Below are 22,307 nucleotides of genomic sequence, written 5' to 3'. Positions count from 1 at the left end.
GTGAGTGGCATTGCGCTTAAGATTAATGCTTGGCCATGGCGACAACCACATCCGGAGCAGCTCCTTCGCTAGCCAGCCAAGCTCAGCTCATTGTTCAAAATATTGACAATGTGGCCCAGTGCACAGGAGTAAAACATAATATTGAAAAGAGAAACGTAATTTCTAAAAGGATTACGAAAAGCTTTAAAGCAAAGCTAGCGACAGCGAGAACGACAACGGCAGCGACATTCACAAGGGCCACGACCACGATGGCGACATGAAAAATGAATTGCAAAGAAAGAAAATGAAATGAAAGGCAGCGGCAACGGCAACGGCAATGGCAAAAGAAAAAGGAAAGAAACGAAACAAAAAGAAAAGAAAGAGCAAAGCGAGTTTTCATTTGCTACGTACTTGGCGAGACTCTTTGCACACATGAACAAAGTCTCGACGCCGTAAAATATGTGAAAAATGAACGGAAATGCCGCAACGCCGAAGCGGAAATGAAAAATACACGTATAAGGATTGTGGAAAATGGCCGACGAAAGCCTCAAATCAAGTCTGTTGTATGTGTGTACTTGTGTGTATCTCTGTGATGAAAAGCTTTGAATAGCCATCTGGAAAAGTCATTGTCGCATATGACATGGAAAATGAAAGCACCGTGTAATTAATGACTTTCACATTGTCCTCGACACGTAGTGTACATAAGTATGTCAGCTGCTGTAGACTGTAATGATGAGCTCTTGATTTAAGTTCATACACATATTCTTGAATTGAACAATATTATTGCTTAAAATCAGAATATGTTATTGAAAAAACAAGTATGAAAGCTACAGTCGAATGCTCTTGACTGTCAAATACCCGCTACCGATTTTCAATAAAACCATATTCTACAATTTTACCAAATTAATATACAAAAATAAATATCTATGACTATATTTGGGATATCGCTATATTACTAGATTTAAAATATACCATAGATTACGAAGTATACCATCGTCAATAACTTCTAAAATTTTCATATAATCGCAAGCTAAATACTGTACTTATTATTGTAATTATTACACTAATTATTATTGTATATACTCTAGCTTCAAGATTACGATTGCTATTCGAATATTTTAGATTTGTGTGGCCGGAAGTGTCAAAAAAAATTAAAATTATTGATCTAGTTTCTATAGTCCCTAAGATCTAGAGGTTCATATGAACAGATGAACATAGTCTTGTGTGTTGTATATATACTTTATGGGATCCGATATGTCTCCTTCTGCCTGTAGAGTCATAGTCGAGTAGATTTTTGGCACATAAAATAATACCTAGAGTATTTTTGAATCCTGAAAATGTTGTTGCGATTAGATAAAAACTATCAATGGTGTTTAAGAAATAATAACAATGTCTAGTCTAATTGGTTTGGTTTGCAATTTGGTAAATTTATAATGATAAAGAGTATATTGATATACATTGGTAAAAGTATATATTGGTAAAGAGTATATTGATATTCAAAATAAAGCTTTCGGTATATTTATTCCCGCCGCCCATTGGGTAGAAGGGTATTATAACTTTGTGTATATATATTTAGAAATTTGTATATATATTTAGAATTTTGGTATATACAATAATATCAATAGTCTTTATGATTCCTGATAGTTTGTTTGCGAACAAGCAAGAACGCTACAGTCGAGTGTGCTTGACTATGAGATAGCCGCTATCCATTTTGAATAAAAACAAAATATAGCGGTATTCATTTTATAAAATACCAAATTAATATACTGTAAAAATACTAGCAATATACCAAAGGATACTTTATGTATATTAATACAGTACTACATTAAAAATAACTATAGAGTGCAAAATATATGTCAGCTAAGGCAACTAATATTCCGCTGCAATAGGCGTTGTCCGCATAACATATATAAGTTTTTATACCCGCTACCCATAGGATAGCAAGGTATTATAACTTTGTGTCGACAGGAAATGTATGTAACAGGAAGAAGAAGGAAGGAGGAGGAGACACTATGAAGTATATATATTCTTGGTCAGCGTCAACAGCCGAGACGATCTAGACATGCCGTCTGTCTGTCTGTCCGTCTGTCCGTCCGTCAGTATGAACACCTAGATCTCAGAGACTATAAGAGATAGAGCTATAATTTTTTTTCGACAGCATTTACATAGTTATGTTTGCACGCAGATCAAGTTTGTTTCCAATTTTTCCACGCCCCCCTCCGCCCCCGAAAATAAAAAAATCGAATAACAAGCTTAATTTTAAATCTAGAGCTACGAATCATGTATGCAATAATAACTATAGTATTTATGAGTCCTGAAAATTTGATTGCGATCAGATAAAAATTGTGGAAAGTATTAAAGAAATACTTTTGCCGTCTATGGTATATTTTCAATGTGGTACTATATTGATATACCAAATATATTTATAGTATTTTTTGTAGTATTTTCGGTATATTTAAAAAATAATACCGCAATATTTTCCTTTTATTCGAAATGTCGAGTGTGATCGACTGTGAGATACCCGCTACCGACTCGACTGTAGCTGTAACTTGTTCTTTAATATTTCAGCCATTTTTAATCCGGTCGCAACCAACTTTTCAGGAATGATGAAGAATGTAGCTATTATTGAATGTGCATATAACTCTTTGTTATTAGATTTTTGTCTATTTTCGGGGGCGTAAGTGGGCGTGGCAAATGTTTCAAACAAAATTAATCTGCCATCAAACATAGCAAGTCCTGTCGAAATATAATTATCTCATACAGACGAACGGACAGAAACACAGACTGACAGACGGACATGGCTATATCGACTCGGCTGTTGACGCTCATAAAGTCGGTGATGGCTTCTTCTGCCTGTAACATACATGGCAAAACATGGGCAAAAACGCCTACCGACTGGGCTTTTTTGCTTTGGCTGACAATCTGGTGGTATACTTTAGTTTTTTGCGGAATATTATTTTGGTATATTTTAAGAATAATGCCCCGTCGTTTTGCTTTTATTAAAAATGGGGAGCGGGTACTTCAAAGTCGAGTAGCTTTCTAACTTCTCTCTGCAAAGCAATAATTTAATTAATTTTGGAACATAGAATCTCCCAAAGTTCCTTTTCGGTTCGAATTTTGTTGGTATATGATTGAGTTCATAATTTCTTTTTGTGTATTCATTTCAATTATTTTTTGATAATCAATGTAATCATTTCATCGCGCTGCTTGCGTCACAACTTTTATAGAATAGTTGACATATTTTGCTTACTGTCGAATACTAAAACTTTCAGTGTTCTACAATGTTTGACCTAACCAAGCACGTATTGGGGAATTGCTACTATTACGCGCGATTTATGGGCGTACTAAATTTCGAGATTGACTTAAAGACAGGTCTAGCTCGAATAACCAAAAGAGCAACTATATATGCCGCATTGAGAAATTTGTTAACTATCACAGTAATGATTTGGTTATTCGACCATCAAGTGGTTGTCTTATTCTGGTCGCGATCCGGACGTCTCCATCAGTATCTTTTCCTCGCCATAATGGCTGGACGCATCCTTTGCGTAATGGTTACATTAATAACTCGTTGGGGGCAACGTCCAAGATACGTACGTCTGGTTAATGACTTTCAACGTCTTGCACACAAGAAGCCACATGTCATGAAATTGTGGAAACGCGGAGTTATTTCCAAAGTCGTGAGCATCACACTGTCGGAGTTATTTCAAATGTTAATCAACTTCGTTATACTTCACGAATTTCTTACACTTCAAATGAGTTTCACCATCGTAGCTATTTCATCAATTACAGCACAAGTCAATGTTATAGTTTCACAGTATTACTTTGGTCTATTAAATATCCACGGCCATTACATTCTTATCAACGAAGAACTTCGCTTATTGCTGAATGAGATACGTTCCTTGGAAACTGAACGTCGCAAAGGAGTTTTCACAATTAAATGCTGTGAACTTGCCGATCAATTGGATGTTATTGCTGAAATACAATTTAAACTCCAAGCACTGGTCAAGCAAATAACGAGCATATTTGGGCTACAGATTATTACGATGAGCACAAGTTATTACATGTCCTCAGTAGCACTTGTCTACTTTTGTTTTACCGAAATACGAACTGCTGAAGTAACTGGCATGTTGACTTCCTGGGGAAGAGTTCTGATCGTACTTGAATTTGTATGTTATTTCACAGACATTCATATTACCGTTCACATAACATATGCCATTCACGAAGTGCATGCAACGTTGGTGAATCTGCTCTCAAATCACACGGTGTTTGGTAACGGATTGGATGAGCGATTGGAAGTAACTGTAAGCAAACATTACGTTGAACTCGAATTTATTATGTAATTACATTTTTTATTGTAGCTTAGGAACTTTCAAATACAACTGGCATGCAATCCAATGAAGATCACAGTTCTGGGAATGTATGAAATGAAGAAATCCAGAGCCATTGCAACGGTCAGCTCAGTAGTTTCTAGTTCCTTGGTTTTAGTTCAATATAATTTAAGAAATTTCTAAATAAATTTGTTTTGTATATCATTTGTGAACTCTTTTCTTTCAGCCTTAGCAATCTACTCCTCTTAAGACTGTCACTGTTTGTAATAATCCATTTCGTAATTGCTCACTGTTTTATTAGGTTTATTATTGCATCTTATCTGCCCAAAAGCATCAAATGTAATTATCGAATACTCGTAATAATGACTAACTTATTTGCTTAGACCTTTAGTCTGTCAGAATGTTCGACATAGTGCAGTCGATGTTACGGATATCCTATTACTACTCGCGATTTCTTGGTGTGCTTAACTTTGAAATTGACTCGAAAAATGGACACGCTCGAATCACGACACAATCTACGATCTATGCTGCAGTTATAAATGTGGTACTCATTTGCCTGTTTCCTTTGCTGACGCAAAGTGAACTCCTGCACATAATGTGGAAGCATGCCGGCCAGCTTCATGAGTATCTTTTCCTGGTTGTAATGGGCATGCGAGTAGGTTGTGTAATTGCAACTTTATTTAGTCGCTGGCTGCAACGTCATCGACTTATTTACCTAGTCCATGCAGTTCGACAATTGACAATACAAAAACCACAAGTTATTCGAATGTGGCGAGGCGGTGTTATTAAAAAATTCACTAGTATATTAGTGTCGGAAGCAGTGCAAATGATGAGCAGTATTGTGGCACTTCGGCCAATTCTAACGTTTAACTTAATCATAACCATAATATCATTATATGTGGTGACAGCACTGGTTAATGTCATCATATCACATTATTACTTTATAATGCTCAATATTCATAATCATTATATACTGTTAAAGCAAGAACTCCGCTCAGTACTTTCTGAAACTTGTGCCTTGGGGGGAGAGCGAAGAAAAGCAACTTTCATGATCAAATGTTGCACTTTAGCTGATCAACTGGAGGCCATAGCTAGGAGACAATCTGAACTCCAGAAACTGGTCGATCTTATGACTACCATCTTTGGGATTCAAGGCATTTGTATAGCCAGCAGCTCATATATATCATGTATTGGTAGCATCTACTTTACATTCTCTGCTATAAAAAGATCCGCAGGAATGACTTGCGGACTCAACGTCTACATGCTAAGCGGTATTGTAATTGGAGTTTATTTGTTGGATCTTGGAATCACCATCGATAATACATTCACGGTTTTAGATGACCACCATGAATTAGAGCAGTTACTAGAAGAATACTCGTCGTTTGGCATTGAATTGGATAAGAGACTCGAGACGGTCGTATGTATGCTTAACAAATTATAAAAATATTTTCAATTTTAATGTTTTCAATAGTTTGAAAGCTTTCAACTTCAACTAGCACGCCATCGCTTGGAGATTCCAATCCTTGGACTTTACAATATGGATAAGACAATGGCAATTTCAATGACCAATTCAATTATATTGAATTCCATAGTTCTCATACAGTATGAATTGAAATATTCGTAGGCATAAACAAATTTGATTGAATAATAATGCAATTAATAAGTGAGTGTTAAATTTATAAATAAATAAATAGAGCAGGAAAGTAATTTGTAAAAAGTAAAATGTTCTGATCGTATAAGCTAAATAGAGAAAAATGCATTTAAAACGAATATTGATTGAAATTATTTATTAAGTTGTTGTATATTTTTTGTTGAGTTTTCACTGATATTTTATTTTTTCTAAATATTGGCTTTAACTACCTATTCCTCCAAATTGTTGAGGTGCCTTGACTAATTTTTCTCTTCTGTCCTGCTACAATCCAACTGAACTAGTAAATGAGTTCTTTTTATGAAGAAGAGTAATGTACTATCGAATGTAATTTTGAGAATTTCAAACTCCGAAAAAGTTTCTAATACAATCTAAACAAGTAAGAAAGCTGCAGTCGAGTGTTCTCGACTGTGAAATACCCGCTACCCATTTTGAATAAAAGCAAAATATTACGGTAATAATCTCAAAATATTAAAAATAAATATGCATGTATTTTCGTTTGGGATTTGAACTCGAGCACCACCGACCGGGTGGTTAAAAAAAAAAAAGTTTGTACTTCGAGCGGGTTCGAGCCCGGGCACCACAACATGCGCAGCTTGCACTCTACCACCTGACCTATCGCATTGCTTAAGAACCCCTATGCATACAGATGCTAATATAGATGAACATGTATATACGTATACGCATACATACAATACATACATAGCAGGCGGTTTTGCTCATACAAAATATTTCTTTAATAAAATCCACAATTTTTATTTATAATTGTTTTAAATACGATTAAAAAAAAATTTTGTACCCCGAGCGGGCTCGAACCCGAGTCCCCCGACTACCGCAACAGTAATATTCTTGCACTCTACCAATAGAGCTATCGCAGTGCCTCTTGCATACAGATACAAATATAGAGGCGAGCATGTATACGTATACGCATACATACAACACATACATAGAAAGCGTTTTTGCCCATACAAAACTATTTATTTAATAACTTGTACAATTTTTATCTGATCGCAACCAAATTCAGCAATCATAATTGCTATAGTTATTATTGTATATACCAAAATTCGCAATTCTAGCTTTACAGTTACGCTTGTTATTCGATTTTTTTGATTTGCGGGGGCGGAAGTGGGCGTGGCAAAAATTTGAAATAATCTTGATCTGCGTGCAAACATAACAAATGCTGTCGAAAAAAAATTATAGCTCTATCTCTTATAGTCTCTGAGATCTAGGTGTTCATACGGACAGACGGACATGGCTAGATCGTCTCGGCTGTTGACGCTGATCAATAATATATATACTTTATAGGGTCGGAGATGCCTCCTTCAACCTGTTACATATATTTCCTGCCGGCACAAAGTTATAATACCCTTCTACCCTATGGGTAGCGGTTATAAAAAGAAATGTTAGTATCGTCCTCTATACTTTATCTCTTTTTTTGAAGGGAATAATAACGGTCGTAGCGGGGTTAAGGTTGAAGCCAACCACGATTCTTTGAATTAGCTTTTTGCTAATAAACCATTTCATTCAGAGTTTTGACATCGAATACCCCTGCTGAGTAATTTTTTTTTAGTAGTTCGTCGACTAGTAGACTCCAGAAAAAATGAAAGACCCCCTTTGGGGGCAAACCTTTGTGGGCGTCATAACGACAGTACCTTTTGTGTTCTGTTGCTTCAATTTGGAGGTTCCTAAATATAGTATGTAGGAAGGAACTTATGGTCATCTCTTTGTAATGATTTGCATCAATTTGGGCGTGCTGTAGCGGAAACTCCTTAAGTTATGTGTTCCATATTCTATAATCTGCAAGCCCTCCCATCATTTTCAATAAAAACGAATCTGTCTGTCTGTCAGTATGAACACTTAGATCTAGATCTAGAGAGAGATATACATTTTTTTCGACATCACTTGTTATGTTTGCAGGCAGATCAAGTTTGTTACAAATTTTTGCCACGCCCACTTCCGCCCCTATAAATTGTCAAAAATCGAATAACAAGAGTAAGATAAAAATTATCGATGTTATTAAACAAATACCTACTAGGCGTCTAGTTGCTTTAGCTGACAATCTGGTATATTTTGCACTCTATTGTATACTTGAATGTAGTACCATATATTCTTTTTAGTATTTGTGTGGAATATTATTTTGATATGTTTTGAGAATAATACCGCATAATTTTGATTTATTCAAAAAGGGTAGCGAATATCTAACAGTCGAGCACACTCGACTTTAGCTTTAGCTTTAGGATGAAGACCACCATAGTTCTACTCGATGCACTGGGTAAGTAACCAACTGCTGTACATTATTCAAGGAAGTAGTTTGTAGCGCCCGTGTTGTAGGAAGACTGGTGATAGGCCATCTCGGTCTGGTTATTTGTAGTGCTGGAAGGTTGCAATGGTACACATTAGACATCCAGCTGATACTATGTTAATTGCCTAATCCTTGTTCTACTATGGTTATCAATACAAATTCAATTTATATTTAGTAAATTTCGTACTCTATGGTATATTTTAAATGCAGTGCTATATTGATATACCAAATATATATATACATATATAGCTTTCGGTATATTTTAATATTTATGTTAATTTATTTATTTATAATATTAAATAGCTAAATCGCAACGACTGCTGTCGCTAATTAAAAATTATGATCCTTTTTTAGTCTATTACATGCATTTCCTGTGGGAACTACATTATAATACAGTCCTACCTTATGGATAGCGTATTTAAAAATAATTGCTTTAGATTCTATAGTATCAGAGATCCAGGTATATGGTCACACAACCATATAACGGATAGGCGGACAATATTATATCGCTTTAATTGCTGAAGCTTATCAAGAATATATAGGAAATTCAGAATCCTCTGGGTGGACTTTTAATTAAAATATTTTATTGGATAATCGTAATATCGTGATCATTTCATCCTTCACTGTAAGCCCATTTGACTTATTGACTTAAACACATTCAGTCTTTTGCAATGTTTGACTTGGTAAAGCAGATATTGACGAATTGCTATTACTACGCGCGATTAATGGGCGTAATAAATTTCGAGATTGACTTAAAGACAGGTCTAGCTCGAGTAACCAAAACAGCAACTATCTATACCGCATTCAAAAATATGTTAACTATTGCTATATTGTACTGGCTATCAAATCATCGAGTATTTTTTTTATTCTGGTCGCGATCCAGTCGTATCCATCAGTATCTTTATCTCGCCATAATGGCTGGACGCATCCTTTGCGTAATGGTTACATTAATAACTCGTTGGGGGCAACGTCCAAGTTACGTTAATCTGGTCAATGCCTTTCAACGCCTTGCACACAAAAAACCACACGTTACGAGATTGTGGAAACGCGGAGTTATTTCCAAAGTCGTGAGCATCACACTGTCGGAGTTATTTCAAATGTTAATCAACTTCGTTATACTTCACGAATCACTTAATCTCCAAATGTGTTTCACCATCGCAGTTATTTCAACAATTACAGCACAAGTCAATGTTATAGTTTCACAGTACTACTTTGGTCTATTAAATATCCACGGCCATTACATTCTTATCAACGAAGAACTTCGCATATTGCTGGACGAGATACGTTCCTTGGAAACTGAACGTCGCAAAGGAGTTTTCACAATTAAATGCTGTGAACTTGCCGATCAATTGGATGCCATTGCTGAAATACAATTCCAGCTCCAAGCACTGGTAAAGCAAATAACGAGTATATTCGGGCTACAGATTATTACGATGAGCGCAAGTTATTACATGTCCTCAGTAGCACTTGTCTACTTTTGTTTCATCGAGCTACGATCTGCTGAAGTAACTCGCATGTTGACTTTCTGGGGAAGAGTTCTGATCGTACTTGAATTTGTATGTTATTTCACAGACATTCATATTACCGTTCACATAACATATGCCATTCACGAAGTGCATGCAACGTTGGTGAATCTGCTCTCTAATCACACGGTGTTTGGTAACGGATTGGATGAGCGATTGGAAGTAACTGTAAGCAAACATTACGTTGAACTCGAATTTATTATGTAATTACATTTTTAATTGTAGCTTAAGAATTTTCAAATACAACTGGCATGCAATCCAATGAAGATCTCAGTTCTGGGAATGTATGAAATGAAGAAATCCAGAGCCATTGCAACGGTCAGCTCAGTAGTTTCTAGTTCCTTGGTTTTAATTCAATATAATATACAAAACTTTTAAATAAATTAGTTATGGTAGAAGGGTATTCCAAATATTCAAAATTTAGCCATGCCCGTCTGTCTGTCCGTCTATAGGAACACCTACATATGTACATCTATAAGAGATAAAAATATAATTGTTTTTCGACAGCACTTGTTACGTCTGCGCGCTGATCCAGTTTATTTCAAATTTTTGTCCAATTTCCTCACCGCAAATCGATAATTCTCGAATCAGATTCGATCAGATATAAATTGTAGAAGTTATTAAAGAAATACTTTTTTATGGGCAAAATGCCTACTTAGTAAGGGTCTTAGTTGCTTCGCCCAACAATCTGGTATATATTCTGGTATATCAACACACCAAAATTTTGCGGTATATTAATTTGATATATTTTTAAATTAAAAATGGGTAGCGAGTATTTCACAGAAGCTTTCTTAAGTTTTTTTATATCAAATGTTTTACATATTTACTCTGTTCTTCAGCCTCAACAGTTTGCTCAACTTGGGAGCTACTGTCTGTAATAATCGATTTCGTAATTGCTCATTGTTTTATTAGCTTTATTATTGCATCTTATCTGCCCAAAAGCATCAAATGTAATTATCGAATACTCGTAATAATGACTAACTTATTTGCTTAGACCTTTAGTCTGTCAGAATGTTCGACATAGTGCAGTCGATGTTACGGATATCCTATTACTACTCGCGATTTCTTGGTGTGCTTAACTTTGAAATTGACTCGAAAAATGGACACGCTCGAATCACGACACAATCTACGATCTATGCTGCAGTTATAAATGTGGTACTCATTTGCCTGTTTCCTTTGCTGACGCAAAGTGAACTCCTGCACATAATGTGGAAGCATGCCGGCCAGCTTCATGAGTATCTTTTCCTGGTTGTAATGGGCATGCGAGTAGGTTGTGTAATTGCAACTTTATTTAGTCGCTGGCTGCAACGTCATCGACTTATTTACCTAGTCAATGCAGTTCGACAATTGACAATACAAAAAACCACAAGTTGTTCGAATGATGCGACGAGGAGTTATTAGAAAATTCTTAAGTATTTTTGTGTCGGAAGTTGTGCAAATGGCGGGCAGTATTCTGACGCTTCATACTGTTCTAACTCTAAACTTAATCATCAGTATATTTGCAGTTTATATGGTAACAGCCCTAGTTAATGTCATCGTATCACATTATTATTTTATAATGCTCCATGTTCATAATCATTATATACTGTTAAAGCAAGAACTGCGCTCAGTACTTTCTCAAACTCGAGATTTGGAAGAAGAGCGAAGAAAAGCTACTTTCATGATCAAATGTTGCTTTTTTAGCTGATCAATTGGAGGCCATAGCTAAGAGACAATCCGAATTGCAGAAACTGACCGATCTCATGACTATCATCTTTGGGATTCAAGGCTTTTGCTTATCCAGCAGCTCTTATATGACATGTATTGGTACCATCTACTTTACCTTCGCTGCTCTGAAAAGAACCTCTGGAATGAGTTGGGGGCCTTATGTATACCTCCTACTTTCCATTGAAATTGGAGTTTATTTTTTGGATCTTGGAATCACCGTCAATAATATATTAACTGTTCTTGATGACCACGATGAATTACAGCAGCTATTAAACGAATACTCGTCGTTTGCCATCAGATTAGATCAGAGACTCGAGGCGGTCGTATGTATGCTTAACGAATTATAAAAATATTTTCTATCTAAAGTTTACCAATAGTTCGAAAGCTTTCAACTTCAACTAGCACACCATCCCATGAAGATTCCCATCCTTGGACTTTACAATATGAATAAGACAGTAGCTATTTCAATGACAAATTCAATTATCATAAATTCCATAGTTCTCATCCAGTATGAATTGAAATATTCGTAGGCATAAATAAATGTAATTAAATAATATTTCGATTATTTTCAACATTGAACAACTTTTTTAAATCGTATAGATCGAATATAACATTTCAATTTAATAACCAAAATATAAATATATTTATAAAGTTTTGCAATTTTTGATAAGCTTGCTCTAATATTGTAATCGTTTTAAAATTATTTCTTTTAACATGTCTATTGTTAAAACTTTAAACCAATATAAATAATATATATTTTCAAGAATATTGAAATTAGTTGTTGTGTATATGTAGATCATTTTTTAATATATTGTATTAATTTTAAATTAAATCAAGTTGCTACACAAAGGAAGATTTATGTTCTTACCTAAAGTAGAGTTGTTGAAGTTCGATATGAGACGCTTTAAGCCAACGACTTTAAGGTTCTCTTATCGATCTGCACACTCGGATTGTGTGCGGTTGCATACGTGCGTATCTATCTATGTATGTGTGGCTGTGGATGTAGTTACATCCTTTCAACATGAATGAAGTAGAGCAATTCATGAGCAGCGGCCAAAGAAAACACAATGTGCTTTTGACAGGCAGACACAGATTCAGTTTGAAGCTGCATGGGTCTGATTTTTTTACCCGCTACCCGCATAAGGTAGAAGGGTATTATACCTTTGTGCGTACAGGAATCGTATGTGACAGGTGTCGTCTTCGATCTCATACAATATATATATTCTAGATCAGCGTCAACAGCCGAGATGATAAAGCCATGTCCGTCTGTCGGGATGAAACACTGGATCTCAGACTATAAAAGATAGAACAATAATTTTTTTGGAGCGCTCATTATTTTTGCCACGAAATAATTTAGGATCTTAGTTGATTTGGTTGTCAATCTGGTATATTTTGAATATAGTAGTATATTCCAATAATAACCTTTAGTATATTTTAGTATTATTACACTATATTAAATTTGTATTTTTTTTTAAATATTGTTTAATTGAAAATTGGATGGCGGGTATTTCACAGTCGAGCATCAGCTATCTTAGTAGTGTGGGTGTCTATGTAGAGAGGAGTATATCTGGTGAGGGGGTGTCTCTAACGATGTCCTGAATGTGTAATAAAAAGCCCAAATACCCAATAACAGGTGCAGGAGGGTAAGAAGCAACAAGGTGTCCATCCACTACAAGCAGAACTGTATCGTTTTCTCTTCTCAATGGTATGTGTAATTGCAGACAAGCAGAGCGATAATGCCAGTTTCATAAAGTGTGTGGATGTTTCTATGGACTTTGGGAAAGGCAGTAGTAATGGGGAAAGGGTAATGGGTAATGCCATGCCAGGATTCCTTTGTGTTGCGATTGCCAGGCATTTATAACTTGGCTCCTTGTCCTCGCCCAACGACACTGACAAATCCTGTCGCAGAGTCACGGCATCGCATCGCATAGCATCGCAGAGCTCGATGGAGCGTCAATTCTTTGCCACAATGGCAAATGGCAACAAAATAAACGAGCTTCCATTCAATTTTCCACGAGCACGAGAATACAACGATTCTGTATTTGGCTCTGGTTCTCGGCTATGGCTCCTGCCACTAGTCTGATGGGCTGCCGGCTGTCAGTTTAGCATAAGTCGCTGTTTTATCCGGGGTCCAATATGCATTGCCAACTGGTAGACGGACGGGCGTAACGCCAATAAGCTTGCATTGACATTTTAGCATAATGCATTGCAGCAGCTTTAGTTGGAAGCCAAAACCAACAGCACGACAAGGACAACAATCGACTCACTGAGTGTTGCCTTCTGACACGACACCGAGAGTGTGGGATGAAAGAGGGAGAGGAGCTCACTGTGTATGCATCGTGCGTCGAGTTCGAGTGGTAAATGCAACTTCAATTGGATCTGATCTATGTATATCGAAAGTGGCTGAGTGCATGTCCCGTAAAATGGCCCCAATTACAATAATATGTACAAATGCTTTACATGAAGCGGTCAGATGAATGTCCTGTCTATTTCTTTGGCTCAATTCAATTGGCTTAAAGTGTCCAACGGGCTTTAGCTGGATGGGTAAAGTTTGAAATCAATACAAGCAAACAAATATACTTATGTACTTATCTTGTTCCTTAAGGATGTCACGATAAGTTCGAACATTATTTTCCAGAGGGTTCGACAAAGAGATACCCTCAACCAGTGCATAACTAATCCTTAAAGGCTAAAATATTTTTAGATGAAGGACAAATTAATGTGATTGTGACCAAATTAATTCCAATATAAAATATAATTTTTTTAAAAATGCAACACATTTGTTCACAATATATTTAATTATTATTTCTGAACAACTCTTACTCTTATTAATGCAGGACAGTATTTAAGAGAATGTGGACAATATTGCAAATATTCATCATATCAAACACCTAAGATCAAAAAGAATTTTTGTACTTAGAAATTCAATGGAAGTCAATGGAAGCCAAATTTGGCAGGGACTTTTAATACTAAAGTATATTTTAAAGTTAGAGAAATTTGCTGAGAAACCTTTGCAAAGTTACAAAAGCAATTGTAATGATCATTGCAACTGCTGGTCGGAATTTCCAATATGCTGGCATTGACTGTGCCTTCAAATTTGGATTATGACTTACAAAAAATATGCCAGCATCCTGGCACGGTGCGCATTCTCAAAAATTCATAGGAAATCCCGCAGCCCGTGCAAGAAAAATGAAAATTAAATTGAATTTTCCAAAAGGCACGCACATAAATCCGAAGGCAAAAACCGTGGATACAACGGGCAAATGAAAGAATACAACAACAACAACCAAAACGTTGAAGTACAGTACGAAAGAAATATTCGAAAGATGGCGTCAGATGAAAATTTGTAGTTTGCTTTTGCCGAAGGCCAAAAATTGTGCTCAAAAGTATCATAAATATTTGATTTTCACATTTTACAACGTCTCCGTCTGGCCGGATATGTCTGTCTGTATCTCTGTCTCTCTGTCTGTTACAGCCAACGCGCTGGCTTGGGTGCCAACAAAATTGATAAGTTTCAATGATTACGTTTTAAAATTGATATAATTTGTGCACAATTTTCAGCAATTGGCGAATGTCGCGTACGTGATGAGATTTTCATAAGCGATTTTCTCAAACGTCATCAAGTGCATTCGACATAGATGGAATGGGAATATTCGCAGGATAATATTACTCCAATCAGTTTTAAGGTTCAAATACTTTTGAGTGTAGTTTGCCAATAAAATTTCCATGTTTTCTAAACAATAGAATCGATTGCAAAATATATGTGTTATTATTAAACACTCGGATTTGGAGTATATGTATGTTATACTATAGAGTACTTCTGTAAATATAAAACAAACGTTTTACATAATTTCTTAATCATTTTATTACTTTATCTTTTAAAAATTCTATAAAAATGATTAAGCTTAATATATAAACTATTTGCTATTATTTCATTTACATTTTTCTTTTTTCTCATTTTGTTCTTTTACCAACATATTATAATATGATTTTGTGGTTTTTGCTCCCTAAATTGCCCTTTCAGCCATTGCATTAACCACAGCATCGCATAGACTAGATGTAGTATGCTTGTCATTTAGGGAACATTGTGTTAATACTTTCATTAGGGTTGCGATGCAAACTGGCCATCATACAAAGAAGGGTCTTAAGAAGCTCTAGGATGAATGAATGTACTATTACCAGTGTGAGTACAACGAGTGTGTGAGATTCACATTGGCACAAGCCGGTGCTCGTAAATACTTTTTATGTACACCTGCACATTACAAACTTTAAAATTTATGTGTGTGTATAAGGTTGTAGGGAGTGTTGGTCCGTGTACGGCTCGTATTTATGGATGTGGCGTCGTGAATGTTGCGGCATATTTGGTTTCGGCGTGCGAAATGCATTTTATGAATCTTTTATGGCTTTTAATGTGGAGACACCTGCAGACACAACACCCACACACACGCAGTTGTATGCACGCCCACACATACACACATATACATAGGTGTTCGCTGAGATTGGCTCCACCTGGCGCTGACTTTATGCGACAGTGGCGTCACACAATCAACGCCAGCGAGTGCCGCCCTCGCCCAAAACGGCAATGGAGTTCAGCAGGCTTGATGGGCGTTGTCATAAAAAGAGCAGAGGCGGCAGGAGTGTGTGGGAATCGGGTAGAGGATGAGGAGGAGCAGGAGGCCACATATACCTTTAGCTTTTCCTTTATGGCATATAGTAGCTGGATGCGCAATCTGCTCACGCGCCGGGAGCGTATATCATCCTGGCCTAATCCTTGGTGGGCATGGCTTTTACTAAGCGCTGCACATGAAATATTCCCACCGAAATAACTTGAAACTCAAGCAACAAAGTTGCTGTTGCTGCTGCTGCTGCAATGTGATTTATGAGCTACTCTCGCCGCTCTTAAGGCACGAGTATTTTGCCGCTGCCACGCCCACTCATTAGTCTGCGGCTAGTATAAAATGTATGCTTATCCATGTGGATATAAAATAACGATGTCTTTCTCATACTCATTGTCGTTGTCGTTGTCGTTGTCGTTGTTTTGTTACTCGTCAACCATCGAATATTGCAATTCCAATGCGAGTTGCATTAATAAATGCTTCTGCCACAACTTCTGAAAAGCACTTGAAGTTACATTATTTGCATCTCAGGTGCACTGATAACCATAAAGTAGAAGTAACTCCTTGGATACCAAGGTAAATAATAAATTGACCAAGGATAAATTTTTAATGCGGCTGGTTGAATAACAAGCGCCTAGATGAAAGTCATTTTATCATAAACTAAATTCTTAGCCTTGTCACTCTTTAAGTTGAGTAGCGAAAATCAAAATAATCTCGCAAAGTTAATAAGAAATCTGAGAGGAGTAAAAAAGGTAAGGTATCTAGTACACAATTCTCTTATCTTGGCGCACCCTTTATTTCAGCCATCAATGAGATTTGTGAATCATTTAAATTGAACGGTGCTTACTCAAGACCCAAACATACATTTCAAAATTTTTGCTTTACGCTTGAAAACCATCTTCAGGAAAATGTCAACAAAATGCTTAACATTCGATGTTTTTGTAAAGATTTTTTTGAAAATGCAAACAAGTGGGCCATAGGAGAAACTCAAAAGACTTGTAGAACAGTCATCCAGTTGAGTGGTTGGATGCGCACTTGAATGTGTAATCAATACCCAATTTAATCATGCGAAAAGCTGAGCATTAAAATAATTACATTTCGTCAATGCACTCGCAACTGTATTGTAGTTATAGTACGATATGTGAGCAATATATTGTATTAACTACGTTTAAGCTGCTTGTCGTCAATCTACTTGACCCAAATTCAAATGCGCTAAAGTGAAAGCTAAAAATCGCTTGCACTTTTTTTGCACTCACAATTTTCAATTGAATTTTATTGTCATTTCTTCTGCACTTGGTCGGAGGGTTTGGTGCTCTAATTGCATCTGATTGCAGTTCCAAGTTACTAGCTGGCCGATAGCAGCTCAGGATGGCAATGACAGTTGCTAGTCTGGCATCCGCAGATCGGCATCCGTTGATTTTTCAATTCGCGTAATTCGCGTCTTTTGCTGTAGTTCATCCGCCGGCAACCGTGAGCGAAATTTAAATGGCGCTGACTTTGCAGCTGACTGCACTGAGCTCTGTCAGTATGAGTAACAAGAAGAACATCAAACGGTAAGAGAAACAATCCAGAAAACGATAGTTGAAATCGGTTGACTTGCAAATACTCTTCACTCCCATATGAAAAATACAATAAATACAAAAATGGTGGTATACACAACTACCGATTAATATTACTTTGAAATAATCATAAAGTAAGCATTATACAATATTACTAATATTATTATTTTAAAATTTGTCCAACATACATTTTGTGATACTTTTTAAATTTATAAATATTTTTATAGTTTTTAATAGTGAATTAGAAATTAATGTTCTTCTTTTCAGAGAGTCAACTTTTCCGTTACCAGTTGTGGCCATTCGTATTCTTGACAACTCTCTGTGCAACTCTCTGTACACAAACGAGTATCGAGATACAAATTGAAAATGTGCAATCGACGCATAACTTGGCGATAACTGCACCCACTGCGAATTTCGAATTCTCCCTCATAATGGGGTATTTCAGCAATAAAATGATTTCAAAATTATTGCAAGTTGAAAGAATGTGTAGTAAAAACATTGTAGTATTATGGCAAAATAGTTTTTAATTAGAAAGTTAAAGCAATTTGTAGCCGCAGTTAATCAGCAAAACTATTCTCGCACGAGTTTGTACTCGAACATACAGCCTTTCAATTTCCTTGTCGGAAAAGACAGCAACAAGCGCGAAAAATGAACATGGAACTACTGGGGCACTAGGGTAATGCGGTAATGGTGGGGAGGAGAAGGGGGAGGGAGGCTCTGTGGAATGTGGGAAACGGGGTCTTTGAAGTTCATGTTGTTTGTCAAGAAAATGAATTTCACTTGACGGCGATTATGTGGCAGCCATTCAGTCAGCCAAGTTGTAGCACTGGCAAAAGTTTTGTAAAACATTTCCGATATTTCAAATAACACCGCACCAAAGCAGCTGCACACCGCAACACGCCCACTTTTCACTTGATTCCCCCTCCTTCCCCTACAGCCTGCCTAAGTTCATGTCGAGCGTGTCGTCTAACCAAAATGCCAAACGAAACGGGCTGCCTGACAGCAGCCATAGGGTAGCGAAGGGTAAAACTTTGCCTAAATCACTTAACAGAAAACAAGTGTTGGCATGTGCCCTTCTACCAAGAATTTGCCATTCCCCCCTTGTCCTCCCTCTCCAGCAACCTCATCTCATCTCTATCACACAAAACTTGCTCTGCGCCTTCTCAATGAAAAGTTTTGCTTTCTCAATTTTTTGGTTTTGTTTTTACAATGCGAATGCGAGTACGCAATGAAATATAATAACAAGAAATAACCGGAAGCAGTACACAGGAAGCGTGCTGTTTGACATACCGCACATACAACTACGATACCCGCACCCCTTAACTCCCTTTAAGAGCTGTCACCGTGTCACCCCCCCCGGTTGAGTATGCGTAAACAGAAAATCAATTACATGTGCATACACAACTGGCGCCCACTAGCGTCCTGCAGCTGCAACATTCGAAAGTTCTGAGAATGGAGATTTACATTAATTACGGCACAAAAAGCTTTTGACTTTTATTGTGACATAGGCTTGGTAACTACGTAACTACGAGGGTATGCGTGATTGGGTGTGTGTGTGGTGTCTATATAAAATGTATGAATATTTCAGTCCCCACGGAATGGAGCAAACTTTTAAAAGCATGTTAAGAGTGACCTCCTCAACACACGCCAAAATGTCCATTTAGTTGGCTATCCAAACTCATACAAACGCACACGAAGGAAGTCTTCCCTCCTTCTGAGTTGGGTCAGCATCAATTTTTCCAAGCTGACTATGTGAAACTATGGGCCTAGTTCGATTTTGAAGTCGCTTGCATAATTTATGAAAGGCCTCCCGATATTTGCATTTGTGAACCGTTTGGTCATTTATGGCAGTCTTCTTCTTATTCAGTTTTTGCTGCTTCTTCTTCTTGTGCATAGTGCTCGTCAATCGGGTATTGAATATTTATCTACTGAACTACATCTGGGCTCTGATTCGTCTGCATCAAATTGAAAATATGCCATTTTATTTAATTTCATGCAAATCGGATGCCGATGCCGATGTCGATGTTGAAGTACTGCTTTATACTGCTATATACTCCTGGCGCTCTTCTCTTATCATCTCACTCATCACACCGGAATGCTTTTTAATTAGCATTTTGCTTGGAGGCTTGCACATGTTGCATGATTCTGTTTCATATCTGTAGTCAAACATCTACATGCAAGCAGTTTGTTTCAGGGCCATTGCAATTTATGTTGCCATGTTTCATACTCCCAAATCCTCACAACGCGAAATGCACTGCACAATGCGGTTTGGTTGCCATTGCCGGAGCTCGTTTCCTTGCTCTATCATGCGACTGAAACGCTGAATTCATGAAAATTATAATACATCCATTCACTGACTTGTTTAAGGAGTTCTTCACTTCTAGTAATTCAAGACTTCAGAGAAAGTTATCAGTTAAAAAAAAAAACTAAATATGTATCGATTCATTCAACGTTATAAAACATGATTACATATAAGTATTATACATTTTAAAATATTTTTTTGTCAGTGTACAGACTAGGTAAAAATTGAAGGTTGTGAAATTATAATTTTACAATTAAAATAAATATATAAAAAAAAAAAAATAAAAAAAATGCAGAGCTCTTCTCTATGAAATACTGACGACATATTCCACATATATTAAAAATTACTTCTTCAGGCAATCCGAAGAAAATTGAAATTCAAGCTAACAAAATCCAGTATTATATAAAAATGTGTCTGCTGAGTTTGCACAGTTTTTCAAATAAATAAGAAAGACATATTTATTATTTTTTGTTATAACACGAAATACTCACTTTTAGAAAGACTTCAAAATGGAAATCGTCTCGTCTAAAAAAAACGCTCTTGCTGTTTCTTGTAATGGAAATTTTATTTGTTGCATACTTTTGGGAGCAGCGGTAAAATTCTACAATTTACCGTACAATTCTTCATACATTTGAATGGCATGTAATTTGAGAAGTTGGCGCTCAAAGCCAACAAACACAACATGGGCGTTCCACAAAATTATTGAGATGCCTGTCCGTTGTCTTAGACATTCCGCCTTCACCCATTCCAATGGTCATGCCAAGTGCAGTTACTTTATGCTATCTGACAGCATTAAAAGTGTCTGCTCAAATTTCTAACTTGCCCGAAGAATTTCTGCTGCTTTTTTCGCTGTTTTGTTTGTGTGTTATGTGTGTGTGTATGTGTGTGTAGAAAATGGATAAAAACTGTACCCCGACTCCTTTCGGTTGCACGCGAGAAATGTTTCGTGACAAAGAATTTCAAAACTGAAACAGAAGCAGAACCAGAAGCAGTGGCTGAAGAAAAACGTCTGTGAGACATTGTAAAGCGTTGCAAGTAGCGCAAAACTTTGAAGTTTTATTAAAAATACACACCGCAACATTCTTCAAAAACTTTGCACACGAAAACGTGAGATAATTTAGGAAGTCAGAGCCGTGAGACAGAGCCTGCTCCTAGACACTCGGGGGCAGGTGAATGGCATCGTTCATAGTGTTCTTACCGCGGTAGAGAGTGTCAAGTACTTTGGATAAACTTTTGTGACAGCTCAATTTGGGGAAGAAATCGTATGAGGGCGCGTTGCTTGTGGTTATGTCAGGAATATTAGAATATTAGTTGATAGTTTCGCTGCCTTTGCCTCTGACTTTGCCTTTGCTGGCAGCTAATGAGGAGATGTAAGTAAGTAAAAGAGCAAACTGCTAATGACGGGCTCATAGCGATGCAGTTGACAGAGCAATTAACGCAATTCGTATACTAAAAGTCGATGCTTTAAGCTTTTACACACACTCTATACAGTGATACCGGACACATATTGTACAATAATTCTCACATATCAGCCAACACAAGTTGGTTTACGTGACCTATTGCGTAATAAACACCAAGCACCATCAATTATCAGGCCACAAATAGACACATCCCAATGCAAACAGAGCTGTATCAGCTGCAAATGATACACAACAAGAACATCAACAACAGGAGCCGTAACAAGCGATGCACTTAACTGGCAGTTCCGCCCACGTTCCGCTCCCTGAACTGAGCTGAGCTCGTGGGCATGTCATGCTGGCAGTGGCAGTGGCAGTGGAAGAGGAACATTAACATCATGTTGTGGTTATGGAAATTAGCTGGAAAGGATGACAAACATTGTGCGTGCCAAGATTTATGCCCAGCTCGAAACTCAAGTACTTGATGCACTACTTCTCATGCACATCCTGTGAAAATGGAGCAGCAACAGCAACAGTTATGCCAAGGATAGGAGGCGGGGCTGCGCACACCGTCCCATCTAATTGGTATTTATTGCTATTTAAATGCAACAAGAACTTGTTGCTACTTTTCACCTCGTATTTCATCTGATTTTACTAGGCACAAGAGCATCGACAAAGTGAACGCCCCCAAAATGTCGGATCGGAAGGCACAGATCTTATGGAACAGCCAATAGCATTTGAATGCTATAATTAGGCACGATCGTTCATAGCGAGCAAAAGAGAGCAAACATGCTGCTTGAAAGACTCTTGCTCAAAGCACATACAGATGTTCGTGTGTGCGTGTGTGAGGATGGATATCTTTTGGATACGAGGCGAGTATTTGCTCGCATCTTGAGGCTAATTTCAGTGGGCACACGACTTTGGCACGGTTTAGTATCGTCGCGAC

General features: G+C 37.1%; 2 protein-coding genes across 2 annotated transcripts; both read left to right on the top strand.

The window, feature by feature from the left end:
- The first annotated feature begins 3,260 nt into the window (after positions 1-3,260).
- On the top strand, positions 3,261-4,490 carry LOC132793034 (putative gustatory receptor 59d). Its single transcript, XM_060802628.1, has 2 exons — positions 3,261-4,280; positions 4,338-4,490. The coding sequence occupies exons 1-2, from the start codon at positions 3,261-3,263 to the stop codon at positions 4,488-4,490; spliced, it is 1,173 nt and encodes a 390-aa protein (XP_060658611.1).
- A 217-nt stretch (positions 4,491-4,707) lies between these two features.
- On the top strand, positions 4,708-5,931 carry LOC132793030 (putative gustatory receptor 59d). Its single transcript, XM_060802622.1, has 3 exons — positions 4,708-5,034; positions 5,290-5,724; positions 5,779-5,931. The coding sequence occupies exons 1-3, from the start codon at positions 4,708-4,710 to the stop codon at positions 5,929-5,931; spliced, it is 915 nt and encodes a 304-aa protein (XP_060658605.1).
- The last annotated feature ends 16,376 nt before the right edge of the window (positions 5,932-22,307 follow it).

This window comes from Drosophila nasuta, chromosome 3 (assembly GCF_023558535.2).
Source record: "Drosophila nasuta strain 15112-1781.00 chromosome 3, ASM2355853v1, whole genome shotgun sequence".
NCBI classification, from domain to species: Eukaryota; Metazoa; Arthropoda; class Insecta; order Diptera; family Drosophilidae; genus Drosophila; species Drosophila nasuta.
Note: the sequence above shows the minus strand (reverse complement) of the source record. Positions and strands in the feature narration are given on the sequence as shown.

Coding starts and splice junctions, on each gene's coding strand:
- LOC132793030 (XM_060802622.1), top strand. CDS start 4,708: ATGTTCGACATAGTGCAGTCGATGTTACGGATATCCTATTACTACTCG. Junction 5,035..5,289: donor TTATTTACCTAGTCCATGCA/GTTCGACAATTG, acceptor ATACTGTTAAAG/CAAGAACTCCGCTCAGTACT. Junction 5,725..5,778: donor ATAAGAGACTCGAGACGGTC/GTATGTATGCTT, acceptor TGTTTTCAATAG/TTTGAAAGCTTTCAACTTCA.
- LOC132793034 (XM_060802628.1), top strand. CDS start 3,261: ATGTTTGACCTAACCAAGCACGTATTGGGGAATTGCTACTATTACGCG. Junction 4,281..4,337: donor ATGAGCGATTGGAAGTAACT/GTAAGCAAACAT, acceptor TTTTTATTGTAG/CTTAGGAACTTTCAAATACA.